This window comes from Equus quagga, chromosome 1 (assembly GCF_021613505.1).
Source record: "Equus quagga isolate Etosha38 chromosome 1, UCLA_HA_Equagga_1.0, whole genome shotgun sequence".
NCBI lineage: Eukaryota > Metazoa > Chordata > Mammalia > Perissodactyla > Equidae > Equus > Equus quagga.
The window spans coordinates 119866114-119889039 of record NC_060267.1 but is presented as its reverse complement, the minus strand read 5'-3'; the positions used below and the strand labels follow the sequence as shown (position 1 = coordinate 119889039).

General features: G+C 42.6%; 1 protein-coding gene across 1 annotated transcript in view; it reads right to left on the bottom strand.

Moving 5' to 3' along the window:
• Positions 1-5218, bottom strand: part of TAFA4 (TAFA chemokine like family member 4) — a 106138-nt gene extending 100920 nt beyond the window's left edge. Inside the window, exon 1 of the mRNA XM_046685025.1 lies at positions 5205-5218. Coding sequence (XP_046540981.1) covers positions 5205-5218 — 14 coding nt within the window. The remainder of the gene's footprint in view (positions 1-5204) is intronic.
• Positions 5219-22926: the final 17708 nt, after the last annotated feature.

Below are 22926 nucleotides of genomic sequence, written 5' to 3'. Positions count from 1 at the left end.
AACCCCCAGGGCGTAGCTTGAGTTGCCCTGATAGAACATGGGGGTTATATACTATTGTATATCACGAAATTAAAAAGCTACACACTTAGAGCTGAATTCTGAAAGAAACCACAGAAATTCTCACATCCAGCCCAAGAGCTTTCTCCTGGTTTCTCTGACTGTACATTAAGGCTCTCTAGCCTGAAAGACTGGCTTCGCAGTTTATGAAACCAACCTCAAAGTTTGGTGGGAATACAGGCAAGTACAGGTGAATATAAAATAAACAGCTTTATATGGAGGTCAACAGATAAAGGGATGAAGAAGACGTGGTGTGTGTATATATACACAATGGAACATCATTCAGCCATGAGAAAGAAGGAAAGCCTGCTGTTTGCAACAATTTGCATGCAACTTGAGGGCCTTATGCTAAGTGAAATACGACAGACAAAGAAAGACAAATCAGGATATGATATCACTTCTATGTGGAATCTAAGAAAGATAAACTCAGAAAAACAGAGAGTAGAGTGGTGGTTAGCAGGGTTTAGGGGGTGGGGGCAATCGGAAGAGGTTGGTCAAAGGGTACAAACTTCCGGCTATAAGATGAACAAGTTTGGAGATCTCCAGTACAGCATGGTGATTATAGCTAATAATACCGTATTTAATAATACCGTATCGTGTACTTGAATGTTGCTAAGATTTTAAATGTTCTCAGCTCAAAAAAGAAATGGTAATTATGTGACCGTATAGAAGTGGTCGCTAATACCATGATGGTAATCATTTTGCAGTTTATAAATGTATCAGATCAACACGTTGTACACCTTAAACTTACACAATGTTATGTGCTAATTGTATCTCAATAAAGCTGGAAAATAAATCCATAAACTTAACTTGATATGGATGGACAATATCCAAATAGTTGCTCAAAGACAATTCAGTTCCCAAATGTGGTTGGGTGGTCTATTCTAAAACAAACGAAAAAGAATAAATAAAAGGAAAATACCAAAATGCATTGCCCCCTAATTTTCTGATATTATAGGGAAATTAGACAGAATTTGATTAACTTTTTTGTTTGCTTTTTTCTAATTAATTTTTTCAAGCAAAAGTCAGAGCACTCGGCAATGGAAACTCCAGTGACATTAGGTTCTGCCTTGCAAGTGTCTCATGGTGTCTATAATATGACCCACCACAGTGGATCAGAGGAGCCCCCTTTTTATATACACAGGATGTATAAACATACCCACGGGCAGATGATAAAGACACGGCCCGTGGGGTTGGATTCCTGTTCTGGTAAGACTAAAGGCAAAGCTCCCGAGGATGTCCTGGAACGAAGGGTCTAACAGCCCACAGCTGCCAGTCCAGCAGCGCCTCAGAAAGAGCCCTGAATCCACGCCTGAGGGAAAGCACAGCCTCAGGGACCGAGTGCCCACATCACTCTCCTGGGAGCAGGCTCTGCCACCGGCCCTCTCTCTCAGCCTCTCACAATTTAGTCAAATAGATCTTGTTGAAAAGGTATCATATTGCTTATTGATTTAAGACTCAATCTGCCCTTGAAGCAGCCAGGCCAAGCAAGGCTCTAAGATCACCTTTGAAGAACAGGGTTTTAAAAAGGACACAAAGGGGCTGGCCCAGTGGCGCAGCAGTTAAGTGTGCACGTTCCACTTCAGCGGTCTGGGGTTCACTGGTTTGGATACCTGGGGCAGACATGGCACCACTTGGCAAGCCATGCTGTGGCAGGCATCCCACATAGAAAGTAGAGGAAGATAGGCACGGATGTTAGCCCAGGGCCAGTCTTCCTCAGCAAAACGAGGAGGATTAGCAGCAGACGTTAGCTCAGGACTAATCTTCCCCCCCCCAAAAAAAGGGGGGGACACAAAGCATTAGCTTCCTTTTGCCTTTCACCTTGGAAATCCCGAGCATTCTAAACTCACACAGAAGCATCAGAAACATTGGGTCTCTCATCGGTCTCCCCCCCATCGGCACACTCATGGGACATAGAAACCCTAGAAGCAGTTCAAAAGTGGCAAAGAAAATATGCGGGGCCTACGTGAACGGAGGTGCTATTATTTAATTCTGTCGTCATTTTAGGGAATTGATTATTAATTTATCACTTATTAGGGAAAGCACAAAGTTTCCAAATTCCACATTTGCTGAATTTTTGAATGAGGTGCTCTGTCCCACCTGTAGCGTTTCAAAATTCCAGTTGTTAACTCCAGCATCAGTGACTGATCTAACTGTTACAAAGCCTTCTCTCTCCTACCCAAGGGCCAAAAATTCAAATACCTAGAAGGGAATGAGCAGGCTGGCTGGCCAACGGCACTGGTGACAAGCAGGGATCGTGGAGACCTGTCTGGGGCAGCTGCTCCCAGCCCAGCCTGTGACCGCAGTGCAGAAATGTGAGCCCAGGGATGCGAGGAGGAGCTTTTCAAGAGAAACTGAATTCTGAGATGCAATCTGCCCGCTTTATACATTGGCAACTAATTCCATTTGTTTTGCTTTGCAGGCTGGATCAGGCACCCTGGCCTCCAATTTGCAGCAATTAGTGGCCCAAAAAGGGGGAATTTTAAGGAATCAGATAAACGGAGTATCAGTTTTCTATTGCTGTGTAACAAACTGCCAAACAGTTTAAAACAACATGAATGTATTATGTCATGGTTTTTGTAAGTCAGAAGTCTGGCACATTCTAGCTGGGTCCTCTGCTCCGGGACTCACAAGGCTGAAATCACATCTGGGTGTGTCCCCATCTAGAGGCTCAACTCGGGGAAGACTGCGTCTAAGCACTCTCAGATTGCTGACAGAATCCATCTCCTTGGGTCTGTATGATCGAGGTCCCTGGGTTCTTGCCGTCAGCCAGGAACTGCTCTCAACTCCAAGAGGTGGCATTCAGATCTTGGCCACACGGCCCCTCCACAGGCCCCTTCAGTCTGAATCTCTTCTTCCAGAAAAGGCCCAGTCCCTTGCTAGAGTTCACCTAAATAGGTCAGTCCTACCCAGGATAATCTCCCTTTTGATTAACTCAACATCAGTGTATTTGGGACCTTAATTACATCTACAAAATCCTTCAACTCTGCCATATAACCATAACCTGATCATAATCACAAACCTGCCCACACTCAAGGGGAGGAGCTAACACAGGTCGTGTACATGAGAGGGCGCAAATCTTAGGGGTCATCCTAGAATTCGGTCTACCAAAAAGGGGAAAACAATCCATTCACAAAACTTTATCCCCATATTTCGTTTACAAAGGTCAACTGGGTCCCTGCCCAGTCCACGTATCCACCATCTGCTGTCTGAGACATGAGCAAACTGAGACCCTTGAGTATAAGCTGATCTCTCTCGTTAAAACCATCTGACACAACCTGGTTGTGAAATCCACCTCTTTGTTCTTAATCAAATTTCCAGCTGCCCAGGCCTCCTATGGGCTTCTTAACTCTTCTGTCTTCCCCTGGGCATCGTTAAACACTTGTTACTGCTTAGTGGGTTGGCTCCCCTGGCCTCTAAGCACAACGTTCCATCCAATGTAGAGTCTCTAAATTCAGACCAGGTCTTCCAGGTGAGCTATAACCTGTCACCTACAGTACGAGTGAAATTCAGTTCCCATCTGTTGATCGGTCCCTGCATCGCCTAAACTTGTCTGGATGGATTTTACCAAATTTGGAGAGTAAATCTGAGATTATCTGAGTCCCAAAGGTTGGGTTCCCCAGGAAGCCAATTCTGACATGAAATTGGTGAGCAGGAGGTTAATTAAGGATTGCTCTCAGGACACTGCCTAGGGGAGGGGAGAGGAGGGAAGAAGGCAGGAGAAAGGAGGAAAAGGCCTCAGAAAACTCTATGGAGAGTTCCAAAGCTGAGATGCCTCTTCTCAGTGGTCCCACTGAGCCACTGAGATTTGAGGACAATTCAGAGAAGCTGTAGGCCACCTTCTGCAGTACTCCCAACAGGTGAGGGAATAAATCCTTCATTCCTGAATGCAGATCTGGGCAGAGCATCATAGTGTCCATTACTGTCCATCTTCAAATAGAAGATTCCATGGTATATGCATAATTTGTGGGAGTCATCCTCAAGAGAGGACCCATCCTTGGAGGTATAAAAAGCCCTTGCCATGCTCATTAAAATGTCATGGGAAGAGGTTTCAAGTATGAACCCTATCCCAGCCTGGGCCTGTTTTGCCCTCGGATCCATTCTTTCCCCTTCCCCTGAGTGACCCCTGTAGGCTGCATCTCCCAGGCTCCTGAATCAGCTGGCTCCTGGCTGGGTTTAACCAATAGGAGTCACTGGCTAGAGCCTGGAGGGTGGAAGAGAAAGGCAGGGTATCTCTCCCCAACCTCTCTGGTCTTGGGCAGGATCTGTGAAGTGGCCATTTATCCTCCATGGTGCCAGTTCCTACCAGAAAGGCCAACTATGGTTCCTGCTCCCACTGAGGGTCCCTTCCCTTAGGTGCTGGCAAACACCACTTCCTTCCCTTGTCCCACCAGCCCCGAGACGGTAGCAGCTTCCTGCTGGTGCTAATCTCTGGGCTGCCTCCATATCTTCTGCTTGACTTCTCTGACTCTCCCATCACATGTGTAACCAGTTGCCTGAATTCACTTCCTTCCGTTTCACATTATCAGAATGGTTTCTTTTTTTTCCTGGTTGAATCCCAACAACAAAACCCTTAAGCAAAAGTCTTAACGGCAGCCATTCCAAATCTCAGGCAATGATCCCTGATGCATCTTCTTCTTACGTGGACAATTCTACGTACCAGGTTCCTGAGTGAATAGCAACAAGTTCCCAGTGCCCAAACAAGTAATTAGTTAACAATAGCTATGATTGCCCCGAGATACGCCTGGGGATGAGGGGATGACTGGGCAGTTACCTGGCAATAATTCTTTATTTCATTCAATAATCCAGACCCCAGTAAAAGGATTTCTGACCTATGACCATCTACTATGATACTTCAAGTTCAATTTCTTCTACACTGAACATTTTTGTCCAAACGTAAAAAAAATTGGTGTAACTTGAAAATCTCACCTTTCACCCTACCGAATAGCCAAACCATTGCCTTACAAACTGAAATAATTTCGAAGATGAGAGCTAAAATTTAAAAAACTATGATTCCCAAATTCCCAAAAATTTAATGTTAAAGTAAGCTTTTATAAAGGATCATCAACTCCAGGGTACTCAGTTTTGCTAAATTCTTAATGCATCGTAAAGACATCATCTCTGGGTATGTGTTAAAATCATTTTACCTTGGAGACTTCATAAGATTTGGTTCCAGTCAAACACAATTATTCCAGGATGTATTTCAGAGCGACTGCAAATTCCCATTTGTAGCTAGGACCAACCATTTCTGCAGTTGCAAAAAATTATCTTAGCTTGGAAGACCTATTTAAAAAACAGAAAAGACAGGAAGCCATTAGCATTTTAATGTTGAAATAATACCAATTTCCAGTAGCAAAATGATGTTTTTTTACAATGACATCTGCAGTTTCAGGCGAGTGGTAGACAGCCAAACACACCCACACTTGTAAAGTGTCCTAATGAATGGGGAGGAAAAAAAAATACAGAATTCTATACTCATTAACTAGCCAGATATCAGTTAACAGAATATGGTTTTAAAGTAGACAATCCCTCAGCAACAAAGGCATTCAAAATTTGACAGAGGATCTCAAACCATTCATGATGCAAAATTTCACTCTCCCATTTCGTTAACCATGGGATGAAAACAGAAATCGGAGATGATCCATTGCCAAGAGTTCCACAACTTGCCCAAGCTCACAGAGCAATGGAAAAGCCAGCATGAAGATGTGAATTCCTGGCTTTGTGTGATACAAAGCTGAAGATGATGCTAAACAATCCGCAAGGAAGCTTTTTGAAAAATGTTAATGGGAGGCAGAAGGCAAAAGTCTTTCCAACATAAAACACCATACCAAAATACAAAGAACACTTGTAAATACCTTGATTGACATTCAACACGCTCCCCTAATGCATATACCTAAAAAGACTTTTCTACTCAGAGAAAATATTTTTACAAGAAGGCCTCATATGACTCCAAACCAAAGAAATCTCGAGAAAAAAAGAAACATGAAACTACAGCATTTTCAACATGGCTAAGTTGAATACATCCTTCCCAGTGATGGAGATCAGAGCGAAATAATGATTTGCATTAACAAATATTAAAGTTGCAAATATGATATAAAAATGATCCTTACAATACTATTTAATTACTTTAGAATCCTGGTGAAGCCATTATAAATCCACTGCAAAGCACAAGTGAGAAACTCTTTAGATGCCCCTGAAGATAGTTACACGTTTGCCTAGAGAACACTTTGGGCGATAGACCCACCCCCTTGGGGCTATAGGAGAGAGAGAGTGGGCCTTGAGTGATTAGTTCAACAGGGGGAAGTGGCTTTGAATAACTGTATAAGTATAAAGTATTCGGGAAAAAAAACACTGGAAAATTTTCATCCCCAGATTCTCCAACTTTATTAACTATGTTTGTCCTGATGCCCACCCAAGGGCACAATGTGACCTTCTGTTATTGGGAAGAAATACACAGTATAATTTATCAGAACCCATCATAATGAACTCCCGACATATTGGAAACCAAAATGATCTTTCCTAGCTAATATTTATCCTGTTTTCTTCACACAAAAGGAACCACTAGGGATTCTTTTTTCAATTCATTAAAAAATGGATCCATCAGTGAAAAGAAATGTGATCTAACAGTTCGTACACCAGACAAGGAGCCAGGAGTCTAATTGTAGGCTGAGGAGCAACTCAGTCAGATTTTCCTACAGTGTACCCAAGGCACTTGCTCAAAAGGACCAAACCTTTCTTGCCACTTCCAAACTTTAGTAAATTCAGGACCATCAATAATTTTGTGCATGGCACCAAAAGCATTTACTTCATTTCATTTCTCTCTCTGTTGTTTCCCAACGAAAGCACAGTCCTTTCTATCAGTCTGCTTCAAAAATCACTTGTTTTTAAAGAGTCTCAGTGTTTTCAATGATGAAAAATACTGCCCATATCTAGACTAAAATAAAATGTTTAATAGCGTCCAGTCCTTCTCAGAAAGAAGAAAAAAGACTCAGCAGTTGAATGCTGACCTGCATTTTCCATCTTTCACCTTATGTATTGGTATTATGTGAAGACAGTCACTCTTTGATGACAAAAGAGCAGAATACCTGTTTATGTTTCCTGGTTCCAAGAAACTTTGAGGTTCCCAGACCAGAGGAGAACATTCTGCAGATGTTTAATTTATTTCTGTGGTACACCAGAAAGAATTCTGCCTACACTTGACTTCTTATCAAGGAAATAGCGAGGCTCTGCCTTTCTTTTCTCTTGATAGAGTTGCCTTCACCATTAGTGGGGTGAATTATTCTTTAGGATTATAGTTATTTAATTGTTGTAGGTAAGCACCCTTGGAATCTCTCTCATGTCAGTTTTGTACACTCACTCACTGCACACATGTCAATCTGTATGGCATCAAGCTCTCCTCATCTTCTCGCTCTAAAAGTCTACAGTGATGAAATATCACAGTTTCTTTTAAAATGGAAAGATACGATGACCTTAAACCCAGATCTAATCATGAGAAAAAAGTCAGACTAACTCAAATTTGAGGGACATTCTGCAACATGATTGCTCTGAATTCTCAAAAAGTGTCAAGGTCATGAAAGACTGAAAAAAAAAAATCTGAGGAATTGTTCCCAATAAAGGAGAGACGCAGCAACTAAACACAATTGTGATCCTACACTGGATCTTGGACCAGAAAAAATCCACACATACAGAGTCATTCTCAGAATGAACTACATACACACACAAACATACACACACCTATGCACAAACATACATACGTATACACACAGCTATAAAGGATATCATTGGGACAATTAACAATTTCTAATATGGCCTGTAGACTAAATTACTATGTTGTATCAACATTAAATTTCCTAATATTGATCATTACACTGTAGTTAAGAAAGAGAAAGTCCTTGTTATTAAAAACTACACCCTAGGGGCTGGCCCCGTGCCTGAGTGGTTAAGTTCACACACTCTGCCTTGGTGGCCCGGGGTTTGCTGGTTCGGATCCCGGGTGGAGACCTACACACCGCTCATGAAGCCATGGTGTGGCAGCATCCCATGTAGAGGAACTAGAAGGACCTACAACTAGGATACACAACTATGTCCTGGGGCTTTGGGGAGAAAAAAAGAAGGGGGCAGTTTGGCGACAGATGTTAGCTCAGGGCCAATCTCCTCAAAAAAAAAAAAAATCCTCAAGAAAGTGTATGGATGGATATTAAATATTTTTTTAAAAATACACCCTGAAAGGGGCTGGCCCTAAGGCCAAGTGGTTAAGTTTGTGCGCTCCGCTGCAGGCGGCCCAGTCTTTCATTGGTTCGAATCCTGGGCGCGGACATGGCACTGCTCATCAAACCACGCTGAGGCAGCGTCCCACATGCCACAACTAGAAGGACCCACAATGAAGAATATACAACTATGTACCGGGGGGCTTTGGGGAGAAAAAGGAAAAAAAATAAAATCTTAAAAAAAAAAATACACCCTGAAACATTTAAGAAAAAAGGGGCGTCTCCAACTTATTTTCAAATGATTCTGAGAAAAAAAAATAGAAAGGAGGGAAGGAGAAAGGAAGAGGAGAAAAGAAGAATGAATGAATGAACGGATGAATGAATGAACACAAAAACAAATGGGCAAATGTAAGCAATTGGTGAACCTGGGTAAAAGGTATATGAGAGTTCTTTATCAACTTTTCATTAAGTGGGAAACGATATCAAAATAAGATATTAAATGTTTACTTATTCAGTTTATCAGATATACTACAACAATTTAGAGGTCATTACCAATCCTAAACAATGAGGAGAGTGGATAGTTGGAACATTCTGGTTAATTCCACTTTCTCGGCATTCACCCAAGCCCCCAAAAAAGGCCTATTTGTTTTTATTTAAAAAGCACTTACATAGTACCCACCACGGGCCAGGCACTGTGTTAAGCACTTTAAAACATTAACTCACTTAAAAATAGGATTTATTTATATCCCGATATACAGATGAGGAAAGTAAGGCATGGAAAGGCTAAGCGACTTGCCCAAGGTCACTCAGCTAAAATAGCTAAGCCAGGATTCAAATTTAAGCCATCTGGCACCAAGGTATCTACTGTTTCAATGCCTGTAAAATTATTTCCAAAAAGTATTAGTCCCTTTTCATGCTTCAGTAAATACACTGAAAATAAATCTATCTTTCTTTAGGAATTCAAAACATTGATCATCAACCTGACAATGAAAATTCTGTCTATGGACAAATGTGTACAGGCAATTAGACTCAATCTGCTAGCAGACCCTGGCTTGGAGCCTAAGGAGTTTTATATTAACCCCTAAATAAATTTTGCCTCATCTCTGAAAAGCTGGTGAAAACCAGTGACCCTGATTTGCTGCAGATTTATTAAAGGCTTATGTCATTCTCCAAATTAAGACCAAACATGCAAGAATTCTAAAGACCTTGAGCGCATAAGCAGCCATTCTCCAAACAGATGGAAAACAACCGCGCGCAGATGAGAACGCCTCTCAAACATTCCAGTGAAGACACAGCAGAGGCAGAAGGTAACGCAGGAAGTCTAAATTCCTGCTCCTGATGTCTCCGAAGGAATTCCGCATCGAAACAAAACCCAAAAGAAACGGATTTTTGTCTGTGCATCCACTCAGACTCATTTCCTGACAAACTGCAATTCAGAAGGATTTCTTTGCAACAATACAACAAGGCAGAATCTGGCTTCATAACAAGACGAACAGTCCTCGTGCTGTTAAACAGCGGGGCCCTTTCCTGCCCGCCTGCTCGCAGGGGAGGCTTCGAAGCTCCATCTTGCATCACTTCCAGAGTGGGCACATTTCAATAATTAGCTATCTCCACACTCACCCTCAGTCCATCCTACCTCCCGGGGTGGGATCTACTGTAATGGCCTTGTGCCCTCGGTTCCCAGTCCGTTGGGTACAGGGCACATGTAGGAATAATCCTTCCAGCTAATGACATAAGAGGTGACACCCTTAAGAGCTCAGATGTTGTGGTAATCATTTTTCCACACTAATTTGTACTCAATCAAGACAGAAGATGATAGAAGTGAGAAATGTCTCATAAATTAGCAACTTGGGTTTGGGGAGTCAAAAAGGACTTTATGAGTGGAAAGGGGGTAAAAAGGTGGCCCCACCGAGTCATGTCTTGTCTGATAACCAACGGAAAATGCAAAATGGAAGTTGCCTACGTAAAATAATTCAGCATTTCTTCCGCCAGAAATTAGAAAAGATGTTCCCCTTTCCAGCTGCTTAAAAAACAGCTGCACTGAACCGTCTTCTGGAAATTTTCAAACGGCTTCTTCACAAAAGCGTGCAAAACCAAATGTAAACTCTCTCAACAAATTTATTTGGAAACAAGACAAGCATTAAGGATCTTCTTACATTTAAGAGGGTGCTGATGAAAGTAAATGTATTTAATCGGTTATCAATGCTTACGTGAATGTATTTCAAGCACTGATATGTGGCTGATGCCTCCACGGAGCTATCATTTATAATTATCACACGATGCATGGAATTACTTCGTAATTTAGAGCATGTTCACCATCATATGTTAAAGTGGGCACGTTTTTCTGCCAAAATGTGGTATATACATGTCATAAATTGCTTTTTTATTGCTTGGTTAAAAACATCTATGAAGAATTTACTACTGAACCATTGTAAATGAGCCATTAAAGACAATAACTGTATCTATCAAATATTAAAGGATTTTATAAATAGCATTTTAATTCCCAGTGTTACCAATACCATCTCGTCTAAATTAAGCGGTAGAGAGTTCTTTACAAGAGCTCTTCTAGTCAGAGATGGTTTAAATAAATAGACGTGTTGTGCTTTTCTAAGGTTCACACTCTGTCATTTTAAGAACTGAGAAATTCCTTAAAACCACACAACATCCTTAATGGCGGTGACACAATCCTTTCTAATGGAAGTAAGGGTAAACAGGGCCTTTTCTCAATGAAGAAAAACTCTAGCCTTCCAGCGACCATGAAGAGTACAAGAGCAATCATCACTAGGTAACAAGAGTTCGTTGAGGGCCGGCATACAGAAAACAAACTGGCAAATTACACGAAATAAAATGCACTCACCAAATTCGGGGACACCCAGCATGACTCCACAGCTCGTCATCCAAGTGAAACTGCCCAGGCCTGGGGCTGAACAAATGAGAGCGTTAATGGCAATTTAGCCATAAATCTCTCAAGGCCCAATTATCCTTACTGCAGAGGGTTTATTTCTTTTAATTAGACCAGTTTTTAATTGGAAATTTTCCCCTCATTTCTCATTTTTCAAGAAATCAAAACAGAGTGTCCAAGGATTTTATTAACATAATAAATAACCAACATAATATTTTGGAGGCCACCCACAAGTTGCCAAGCACTTGACCTTTTAGCGAGAAAGTTTTTATGTGATATGATCTAACTTCTACAGAAAGAAGATTCATAAAAATAAAGTAAGCTGTACAGAAATATCGACAACAGCATCTCTAGGACTTTAATCGTCACAATGGGGGGTGGGGGCGCCTGTTCACTTAAAACCAGAATGTAAACCTCTTGAGGGGAGGGACGGTATCTGATTTCCCTTCTACTCTAATCTCTAACATAACGCCCCACACATCATGGGTATTAAACATGTTTTGAAAAATCAATGAATAAATCTAAGTCTCTAGTTTCACTTCCAAATGAACAGCCATTGAACCTCTATGTTCTCCAAATGCCTCACCTGTAAACTAAGATAATTCAACCAGACAACCACCAAGGAGCTTTCCAGCTGTAACAATGGCTCACAGAGCATTTTAGGAAAATTACAGTATGATTCAGCCATTGATAACATACAGCTCATGGACACGTAGACACTGTAAATTCAGCTGCAGCAGGATTACAGAGAAAGACAATGCCCATTCCTGACAATATTGGCCATTTTAATCCATTAGTGGGATAAACGTTTCTTAAAAGCTTAAGCTAAACCTTTATTAAATTTTCAACCTTAAAATCATCTTTTGTTTGACAACAGTGCCCTCTTGTGGCAAAAAAAAGGAAGTCCTTTCACAGGGCTAACAACTGATTTATATATTTTTATTATAATAAGTATATGTTTTAATTTTTTAATAAAGCCATGTTTATGAAAATAATATAAACTGTTTCTAAATAAAAATAAGATAGTATATAATTTAAATAACAATATCACACTAAATGGCATTACAAAAAAGTTAAATCAAAATATATTAATAGCTTCTAAATGCAATGGTAATTATTTATATGGAATATTACATATAAGAAACACAAAAGTTCAATGGGATTCAGTATTTGTTGAATGTTCCTGTTACTTCTATAACACAAGACCATGCTACAATCTATCTGAGCTCCCGGGCTATTTAAAGATGCCCCAAACACTCAGCTTGTATGTACTGAAAGCCTACTGGGTACTGGCTCTGTATGGGACATACTGGGGGAAATGAAGAACAACACCAATTCCCATCCATCCAGGAGTGACAAACTAATTGGAAAAGATAAACATACATTGTCTTTTGGAATAATAAAAATAAAGACTTTAGGGGCCCGCCTGGTGGAGTAGTGGTTAAGTTCATGTGCTCAACTTCCATGGCCCAGGTTCATGGGTTCGAATCCCAGGCACAAATCTATACACCGCTCATCAAGCCATGCAGTGGTGGCATCCCACATACAAAACAGAGGAATAGTGACACAGACGTTATCTCAGCAACAATCTTCCTCAAGCAAAAAGAGGAAGACTGGCAACAGATGTTAGCTTAGGGCCAATCTTCCTCACCAAAAAAAATAAAAATAAAAATAAATAAAGACTTACTGTAGAAGAGTAAGCCCAACGAGGACCACTATAATCCAGGAAAACTTCCTGGAAGAGGCAATAACACAGAGCAGTAAAAGGATAAAGGAGTGTTTAGAGAAAGGAATAAAGGGGTGTTTGACAATTTTTAAATTTTTGTTTGTTTATTGTTGATGAGGGCGGAAGATCTGTATCGGTGGGTGGGTTTGTTTTGTTTTGTTCCAATTTGGCGGAGGAGGTGGAAGGGCCACTAAAGGAAACCACAGAACTCCTGAAGAAAGGAGGGTGGGAGAGGAGGTAGGTAAGGGGGCTGACGGCCTGTGGAAGTCATACAGAAGAGCTGAGCGTAATCTCCCAGGTTCTAGCTCCGTGTTCAGGGGGTCATCTCAGCACGATTCCTTCAACAAGCATTTTTTGATCAACTCTTCTGCACCAGGCCCTGTGCTGGGTGCTGGCACAGAGGATGGATAAAGTGCCGGGTGTCCCGAGGCTTAGACTCTAGCCGGGGAGACAGACAAACAGGTAAACAGGCATGAAGGAGATAACTGTGGATTGAGATAAGTATTACAGAGAAACCAGAAGTGGATGGTGTGACAGAGCCTGGCGGGGCCTGGAGGAAAAGAGGCTGCCTGGACTGCATGTTCAGGGAAGGGCTCTCTGAGGTGACTCTGACACGATGGTGAGCGACACAATGTGGACTTCCGGAAAGTGGATCCCAGGTAGAGAAACAGCTCAGGCCTGCAGGAGCCTACAGCCAAAATGAGGCTGGTGTGGTCAGGAGCAGGGAGGCAGTCCCAGGAGCTGGAGGGAAGAGAACAAGGCAAAGAGAGGGGAGGTGATGTCAGAGAGGTCCCAGGGGCGGATCACGACGGGAGCCTGCAGATCCTAGTGTGGAGCTGGGATTGTATTCCAAACGGGATGCAAGTTTCAAGCAAGAGAGAAATCGGCGATAGTTTAGGTTTTCAAAAGAGCCCTCCAGCTGCTGGGTGGAGAATGCACTCTAGGGGGCTGGAGTAGAAACTGAGAGACTACTGCAGGGGTCCAAGCAAGAGACGGTGATGGCTTGAAGCAGGTGACAGAAGAGCCAAAGCAAAATTGATGTTCCAAAGCTTAAAACAGTGCCTAGCATACAACAGGTTCTTAATAAACATCTGTAAATGATGAACATGGTGAATGAAACACTGTTAATGAATGAACATGTACTTAAGTGCGTGAGTGAGCAAATCCCATTTCTCAATCTCTCATTTGTCCCATCATTAATTCTCTTTAGGGCTGGTGTCTCTGTCTTTAAGGAATGTGTAACAAAATTACTAACTGCCTTATCTGTGCCCTCAAGAGAAGGAAAACTGGCAAAACATTTTACCAGCTGCTTGTTTGGCACAGACTAAGGTCTCAACCTAGAAGTACAAGAGAATGAATTTGCTCAGCCGTCTCAAGAGTAGAGCACTGATGAAGTCAGACCTCTTTAAGAAGACGTCTTCTCACATACGCCACTGGGTACCTCAGACACTCCACGTGGAGGCAAACTAATGCACTTACTTGCTAGGTTCAAGTCTCAGGTCTTGGTACCAAGAATATCTGTTTTTATCTTACAGACATTGTACATCCTAAAATTGACTGTTTTTCACTCTACACTTTGGCTACTAGGAAGCTCAGAGTCAAATTTATAGTCCATCTTCAGTGAATAGGACCTTTCATCATGCATTTTACACACTAACCTTATACTTAGTTATCCTTATTTTCCCTTCATCTCTTATTTCACTGCCTATTTTTAAATATTCTCCCAAATCTGTTTTGATGGGGACAAATATAAACACATGAATACATAAACAAGACACCATACACTTTAACAGGTCCGAGGTTCAGCTTGTCCTAACTGTGTCTTCATCCACTCTCCTTTTGTCTACCCGTCCTACTTGCCAGAGCAAAACTCAAAATTTCCACCCTGACGTGGTTACCTCAGGATAAAGCATTATTTCCAAATAATAAAATGAAAATCTTAGCAAGACTATGCAACATAGGAACTAAGAGGCAAAGGATCGCATTGGGATTCATTGATGGATTTCCTGAGAGATTGCAAGGTGGGAGGGAATGGGGCAAAAGACCAGTAGGGTTTGGTTTAAGGTAAATAAGAATGTGATGAACAAGGTGTAGTGCATGCAGTACAGGGAAGCGAGCGCAGTCAGGGGACCCGGAGGAGCACAAGGTGAAAAGGGGATGAGATGGGAAGGGACCCCAGGGACACACCATTTTACAGCTTCAACAAAGATCCGTCCTGGCCAGCAATGATTCATCACCAATGCCTTCATCTGAAATTAAGATCATGTTATGTGTGACCCAAGAACACAGAAAAATGTTCACAGGCCCTGGAACACACTCAAACCATATGATTGCATCTTGTTTAAGTCAAAAAAAAGAAAATCACAGAACCTGATATTGAGATAATAATTTAAGGGATGGATATTCTGGGCCAAACACTGGACCATAATCTCATCTCATTTAAACCTTGGAACAACCTGATAAGGCAGTTTTGTTTTGTTTTGTTTAAAATCTCTATTTAACAGGGGAGAAAATAAGCAATTCCACTCCCCCAAGAGCACAAAACAAGTAAGTGGGGGACTCAGGATTCCAAACTAGGCTGGGAGATTCCACCCTCTGGGGGGGAGAAGGATAAAGTAAAATAGAAAAAGTCTGGGGAAACCAGGGAGGGGGCTGGAGGTAGTAAGCCTCAGCCACGACTGAAGACTGGAGCGCGCACAATACAGTAAGGCCAACTCAGAACGTCCCCCAGTTCACGGATGGAGTTGTCAAAAAAGATGGAGTCTTCCCAAAACTGGCCATAGTTGAGTAGGGAATCCATCATATAAATGCCAGCCACAAACCTACTTTTTCATATGCAAACATTATGAAATTTCCAGCAAATATTTCAATGAAAATTTACCATCCAAATCGAGATGAGCTCTAAGTGTAAAAGACACACTAGATCTTAAAGAAGTCTTACTACAAAAAAAGAACTACCTTGTTAATAATTTTTAATATTAATTTCATGTTGAAATGACAGTATTTTAGATATAGTGAGTTAAATAAAATATATTATGAAAGTTAAGAACAAAGTTCAGGCTTATGGGTATAACCAGAAAGTGTTATCTGCAGACAATAGACTCTGGATTATTTTTTTGTTCATCTGGAAAAACCTTCTGGCATTCACAGCAGTTGTCTTAAGCTCTTCCTATGGTTTGCCATCACTGACTCAGATAAAGGCCTGTGAGGCCACTCCTCTCATTCAGGATCTAAGAAACAGCTCATATTTATAATGTATTACAACTAGAACCTGAGTTGTAAGAAATTTCTATGTTGAGTCCACATTTTCACACAAGAATTCACTAATCACACTTCATTCGGGCATCAGGGAAACATTCTGGCAGCAAGTATGCCCATAGAGGAAATACGAGGTCAGGATCCCACAGTTCCAACACACAAGAGATGCACCACACGCTTTAGGAGACCTCTAAAGCAGAAAAACACAGGGGGCTAGGGAGAATGACCTCTCTTTCTAGTCATGAGTTTATGCCCTCAAGGTAATAAATGCACTATTCATCCCCTGAAGGAAGAAATGCATGTAAAAACTAAGATTATCATAATTTGCAGCATAACATAAAAATTAATACATGAAATGCAGATTTATCTTTGTGACCTACAGGACCTTTAACCTTTAAATAAAATAATAAATTCACCTGAAAACCCATTAATTATATTCAATTCCAAAGTACCTTTGGTAACTGGGGCCAGAGGGAGTAGAATCAAGAAAATTCCAATATTATGCAGCTCTTTCTTCCAGTCCTTGACAGCCTTCCCGCCACAGGGCCTTTGCACACGCCATTCCCTTTGTTTAGAGCCAGACACATTCTTCTGCTCTTCTCCACCTAGTTAATTTCTACTCAATCTTCATATCTCAGGACAACCATCACCTCCTCAGGGAAGCACTCTCTCAATTACTAAGTATAATCTCTAAATTTTAGTCTTTTCCTCCTGATTCTTGAGAATTGCATTGTTACACGCACGCGGGTCTTTCCCATAAGACTTGAAGCTCTGTGAGGGCAAAGGTCAGACGTCTTCTCTCAGCATGACATCTCACCTCTAGCCCTTAGCAAAGGACCTAGCACAGAGCCTGGCATGTAACACGCATTCAGCAAACATTGGTTCAAGCAATAACTGAATGTGGAAAACCTAGGCTTAACCAGGATGTCCAATTTCCTTTCCCTAACAAATCTGGGTTTTCAATCACGGTTTACACCTTGCGGCAAAATTTTTAACTGGAGACACTTTCTTAGATGTGGACCCAACTCACAGCTACTGCGCTCGCTGAGAACATCCCACCCCCGTCAAACCTCATAGGAGAGGCAGGGCAGCATGGCTTGCTGTGTGGTTCAACCACCCACGGCTAATTCGAGCCAAGCCAAGTGAAGTTTCCTCTGCCTGGAACTTAGAACTGAGACTAAGAGACACCTAGTCCTTGTGGAAAAAGCTGTTGAAGGAGGGAGATACAAATGTGGGAGTTGCGGGATGGCATCTTTCTCCCATCACACGCGGGGGGAGGAAAGAAGGCCGGTCTGCACAGAGATGAGATTGACTCAGATGTGCAAAGAGCAGAAACGAGACAGAAGAATGTGATGTAGACCCTGAAAGTTGTTCTATTTTTAGCCTTTCCTTGGCCTGCCTTCATCCCTTCCCTTGGGTTCCATGAGAACTTTTATAACGTTCTTAAAAATAATAATTTTCATCTGTGTTTGGCCTAGCTCAAGTGACTTTTCACTTGAATCCGAACACAATGATCCCATTTCATAGATAGGGAAACTGAGCCCCCAGAAATTTCCTTCCCCAGGTTACAACGCTAATTGGGAGTACAGCTGAGCTTCACACCCAGGCTTCGGACACAAGAGCGACTCTGTCTGCACTGTCCAATTGGTGGCTCGTAGCCACAGGTGGACATTTAAATTTAAATTAACTTAAATGCAGTAAAATTTAAAACTGAGTTCATCAGTGGCACCAGCCGCATTTCAAGTGCTCAACAGCTCCATGTGGGGAATGGTGTTGTACTCAACAGCACAGCTATCTCCACCATCGCAGAAAGGTCTGTTGGACAGCGCTGGATCCCTGAAGGATCATTCTTCATTTGTAAAACCTCATTTGTAAAACCTAAAATGAACCGCAAAAGCTCACTTCAGCCGATACACTAAAATGCAGTGGAACACACCAGAACACCAGTCAGTGCTGAAATCCCAAAGTTTGGGTTCTCATCACTCCTGCTTCATAGCCTTTCCATGGGCAAATCATTGGCTCTCTCTGAATCGCAAGTTCTTCATCTCGGAAATGGGTTTTAAAATAGCTGCCTGGGTCACTGTGGAGTTCAAATGAGACACGGTACAGGGAAGGGCTCTGAAAACTGCACCTGTGTTAATGAGTTGTTATAATAAAAAGCAGCAGCAGCTCACGACCACTTCTAGCGCCCTTAGAAACGCCAGGTTCTGCATTAAGAGTTTTCTATGCATTCAGTTATTTAACCCTCCCCACGCACTTTGAGATAGATGCTATCATTATCCCCATTTACAGAGGAAACTTGGACACAGGGAAGCAATATGACTTGCCCAAGGTCAGCTACCAAGTGGCAGAACTGGAAAATGAACCCAAGTTCCAGAGTCTGCCTTCCTAACCACTGGGAAACACTGCCTTTCCAAAATCTAAAAACAGGCATTCACCCCTCCCCTCTCTTTTACCCCACCACCATTTTTTTCAGCCAATACCTGTATTACTCACTTTACATATTCACACTGTAGTCATAATCTTGTCCCTGGGGCTTTCTCTTCCAAAATTTTTACCTTGCATGTATATTTTTGAATACAGGTACGAGAACCTTCCTGGGCATGAAAACACCAGATGTCCAAACAAAAAGCAGGCTTGTTCACTCTACAACACGACGCAAAGTAGAAACCAGCACACACATCCTGCTTGAGAAAACCAGACAAACCAAGTTAGTAAAATCACTTTCCAAAGTATCTTCAATCTAATAAGTAATTTCAGACATCGTTGCTCCTCCCAGTCGATGGCCATTTCTATAATAGATGAAAGGAACCAAAAAAAAAGAGCAGAGACAGGAATCCTGAGCGATAACATCCCTGTATCATCACTCTCGTCATTAACACTTATCTGACCTGTGACGCGGGCAGGCACAGTGCTGGGCAACACCTTCCATCAACCCACATCTGCTGAGCATCTCTCGTGAGGCAGATGTTGGAGTAAAGGGTCATCAGTCACCTAGCAAACAGCAGCTTCCGCCCGGGCCCTAAACCAATGGCCAATCCCTGAGAAGAGGGATTCTGAATCTGGGGGCCTTCAATGGAATTCAGGGGCCCATAAACTCGGATGGGGGAAAAAATAGCATCTTTATTCTCACTAACCTCTATTTGAAATTCATCATTTCTTTCCATTAGGCATGTCGGCAACAAACCACAGGGGTATTCAGCAATTCCTACAACTTGATCACAAATAGAAACCAGAGGTACTTTCGAGTCCTCTTACAGTTGTTGCAGATACCTCAAAATGTGTGTCCGTCACAGCCTCATAATTATATAGTTAATGGATTAGCCTGTAGATCGTGTTGTTTAATGCATTAATACAGAAGCCCAGGTTCTATATCACAGATGGCTTTAATGTTTTGATCACTACATTTTGGTATAGTTGGCTTCCTTTGAAGTGCTATGAATTTTGTCTTACGTGTTTTAAAACAGAGACACGATGCACTGGCTTCACCAAACCTCCAAAGGGACTCGTGGCACAGAAGAGCTTAAAGAACCTACACCCTAGGAGTTGGCAGAACCCTATCTTCCATGGGAATATCACAGCTGCCTTCCCCTCTTCCCTCCCTCCCACCCTACGTTAGCTGAACCTCTCACCCATCAATTCTGCCAGTCCTGGCAGGAAGTTTGAAAGGAAACGGAGAGATGACGCAATGACTTCTGTGTAAAGCATAAACCAGTCACAAAAGCACCAGGTAACAGTTGCAGAATGCTTTTTGGAAAGTTAAAAAAACAACAACAACAATTTGCCCTGTATAGAAAGCTCCACCATTTCAAGTACTTTTTGCAACCACCATTTGTAATGTATTCCAACTTGCAAGAGTAGAAATGGCCTCATTATCCCCACAGAGGTCCTTCAGAAATTCTATTTCAAAGCAGGCACCTCTGAAAGGTAGCCCGCAATCTAAAAGCCAGCACTATAAATACTCACAGCCTGCAAAAGCCACAGTGAACTGGAGGCCATGACTGTGTCTTCAAGAAAGAAAGTGAGCAAGCTGGAGGCCAGCAGAAGGCTCAGTGAACAGCCCTAAGAAAAGGGAGACGAGGTTTCAAAGATCTTCAGGATAACTGGTGACCAAAGTCCAAGGGCAAAGAGACCCCTGTCATCCGGAAGGAGATAAAAAGTACACAAGCAGGCAAACATTAATGAAGAGGTTCATAAAAGGTTTCCCAATTTATATTGCAAGTGTCTATGCAGGCTCTGACAAAGGGCAGGCAAGAACAAAGTGAAGTGATCAATGTGAATGGGGTCTTAGGGTGGGTTCTCCCCAAAGCACAGCCTGAGACAAAGATGTAAGACGACAGTGCATGACTGAGGTCGCTGATGTGAGCAGTGGCAGCTGGATTCCAGGGCTTCTCAAGAAGCACAGAAAATGGCTCCCAGAACCGTCCCCAAGAGGACAAGACGTGAAAGCATCTATCTACCAGTTTTCCATCAGGGACATTAACTCCCAGGTTCTTCTGGGCTGCCTTTGCTGTACACCCTTGCGTCGGAGAGGGCCCTGTGAGGAAGGCGGAAAGACGCTTGGGGAATGCTAGGACAGAACTCCTCCCAGCTGGTATCTCCTCTCAGATGCACCTCTGAACTTGCTCCGACAGTCCTTTGCCGCTGTGGGGGGCTGAGGGATATGACACGAGGTCCCAGAGGAATCTGCTACCCAGGGAAAATGTAGAATGCGAGCTTTTTCCTTCTAGAGTAGCTTCCTTGGCAGCATTGAGTTTTAAAATTCATTCACTCACCAAACATTTCTGAGCCCCAACTATGCACTAGGCACCACCTCAGGCACTGGGACACAGTGATGAACAGGACAGGCGAGGTCTCTGCCCTCATACACCCTGTATTCTAATAGCAGCCATTGGAAAAAATGAGTATTCTAGATGTTGATAAAAAGAGATGACAGGAGAAAGAGTGATGAGCAAAGGGGAGAGGGCAGAGAGGATAATTTAGCAAAGGTAGTCCCGAATTGCTTTGAGTTGGAGCCTGAATGATGCAAAGGAGCCAGCCGTGGGACATGTGGATGAGGAGCTTTTAATCAGGGAACAGCACGTCCAAAGGCCCTGAGGTGCACAGAAGCCAGCCAGAGCACTAGTCAGTGCAATCTCCCACAGGGTGGATGGAGGGGAGCATTTATCATAACAAAGTTCTCATTGGTCAGGGAGTGAGCATACCGTGGAAATTCGTTTTCAGATGGTGACGAGTTCTATACAATATAGATAATCCTCTCGACTTTCAACCAAACCAATGTATTTCTTTTCTTTTCTGTTCTTTTCTTTTCTCAGCACACTTTCATCCACAGATCCCTAAACTTGGAGTTTCACGGTGTTAACTGGGCTTGAACCAAAGCAAAGATCCCAAATTGCCTGTGGTCCCAGGGCATTTCGGAAAGGAAAAAACAAACCGTAAGTAATTTCACATCTGAAGAAGAGAAGGTAAGGGACAAGTGGAAACAGGTAGACATGAGGTGAAATAATGTTCTGTATACACAGCAGGCCAGATAAGGAAGCAGGATGTGGACTGGTCACTCCTCAAAGGACAAGTGTCCTTCCTCAAGACGGCAAAGCCAGCTCTGCTCTCTGTTCCTTCCTCACGTCCTGCGCGATGATCCATTGATTGACGTAATGACAATCAGGTATGGATTTCATCTGTCCCTTCCTGGGCACTAGAAATGAAGATCTCGCCAGCTGACTGCCCTTTAATTTCAATTATTTGGGGCCTATTAGCCTTGCGAGGCTCCGTATGCAAATAATAATTGCTGCTATTCGAGAGCTTTTATTTAGCAATAACCATGTGCCAAATATGATGCTGAAAACTTGCTATATACAGTAACTCACTGGAGTCTCACAACAGCCTTCTGAGGGAGGGACCTCCTTAGAGGAAATTCAAACATAGCAAAGTTAACAATTTGGCCAAGGTCACAGAGCTGATAAGCGAGGACGCTGGGATTTGAACCAGCAAGGGTCTGACTCCAGAGTCTGACTTCTCTTAAGCACCAGCTCTGGGGCTTTGTTAAATCCGTGTTAACCGCACAGCGGACTTTCCGTGGTGATGGAGTTTTGAAGGTGTTGAAAGCCCGCTGAAGAGGAGACCCTGTATCTTGTACAGAACTCCCTGCCATCTGAAAACCAGTTTCCACAGAATAATACACCCATCATGAAAGGGTCTCAAAAAACTGATTTTAACCGAGAGAGAAAAGAAGGCGAGGGAGAGAAGGTTTAGAGAAATTGATCCTCCACTAATACCCAAAGTAGTCAAAGAAATTAATGCTCATTGTCCGAACAGAAGGTGGAGGCAAAGATATGCACCAGCTGTCATTCTCAATATAATAGCTCTCTATCTAGCCGGCTCCTTTAAAGTCATCTGCTTTGGAGAATGCCTCGATCCTCAAATGAAAAATCTTCCAACTTCTGATACAAGTGTCAGGAAAGCAAAAGGCTGGAATGAGCTGAGCCCAGCAGAAAACGTGCAGAACTACAAAAGGGCTATTTTTGTTAATCTCAGGGCAAGGAGAACAACAAGAAGACGGAGGTCTCCGGCTTGGAGAGAGTGGTGTGATGTTAACGGGTGACAGCAAGTGGAATTACTCACCCACCAGTCTGCATCTGTGTTCTGTCAAGAGGGATGAGACGCTTTCCATAAAGGGTGAGAGGGAACTGAGGTCCCAAATAGGTGGTGCGGTTGTCAGAGTGCCTGCCCTCTCTAAATGAGTCCGAGGTCCTGGCCCCGATGAATTAAACCCCATG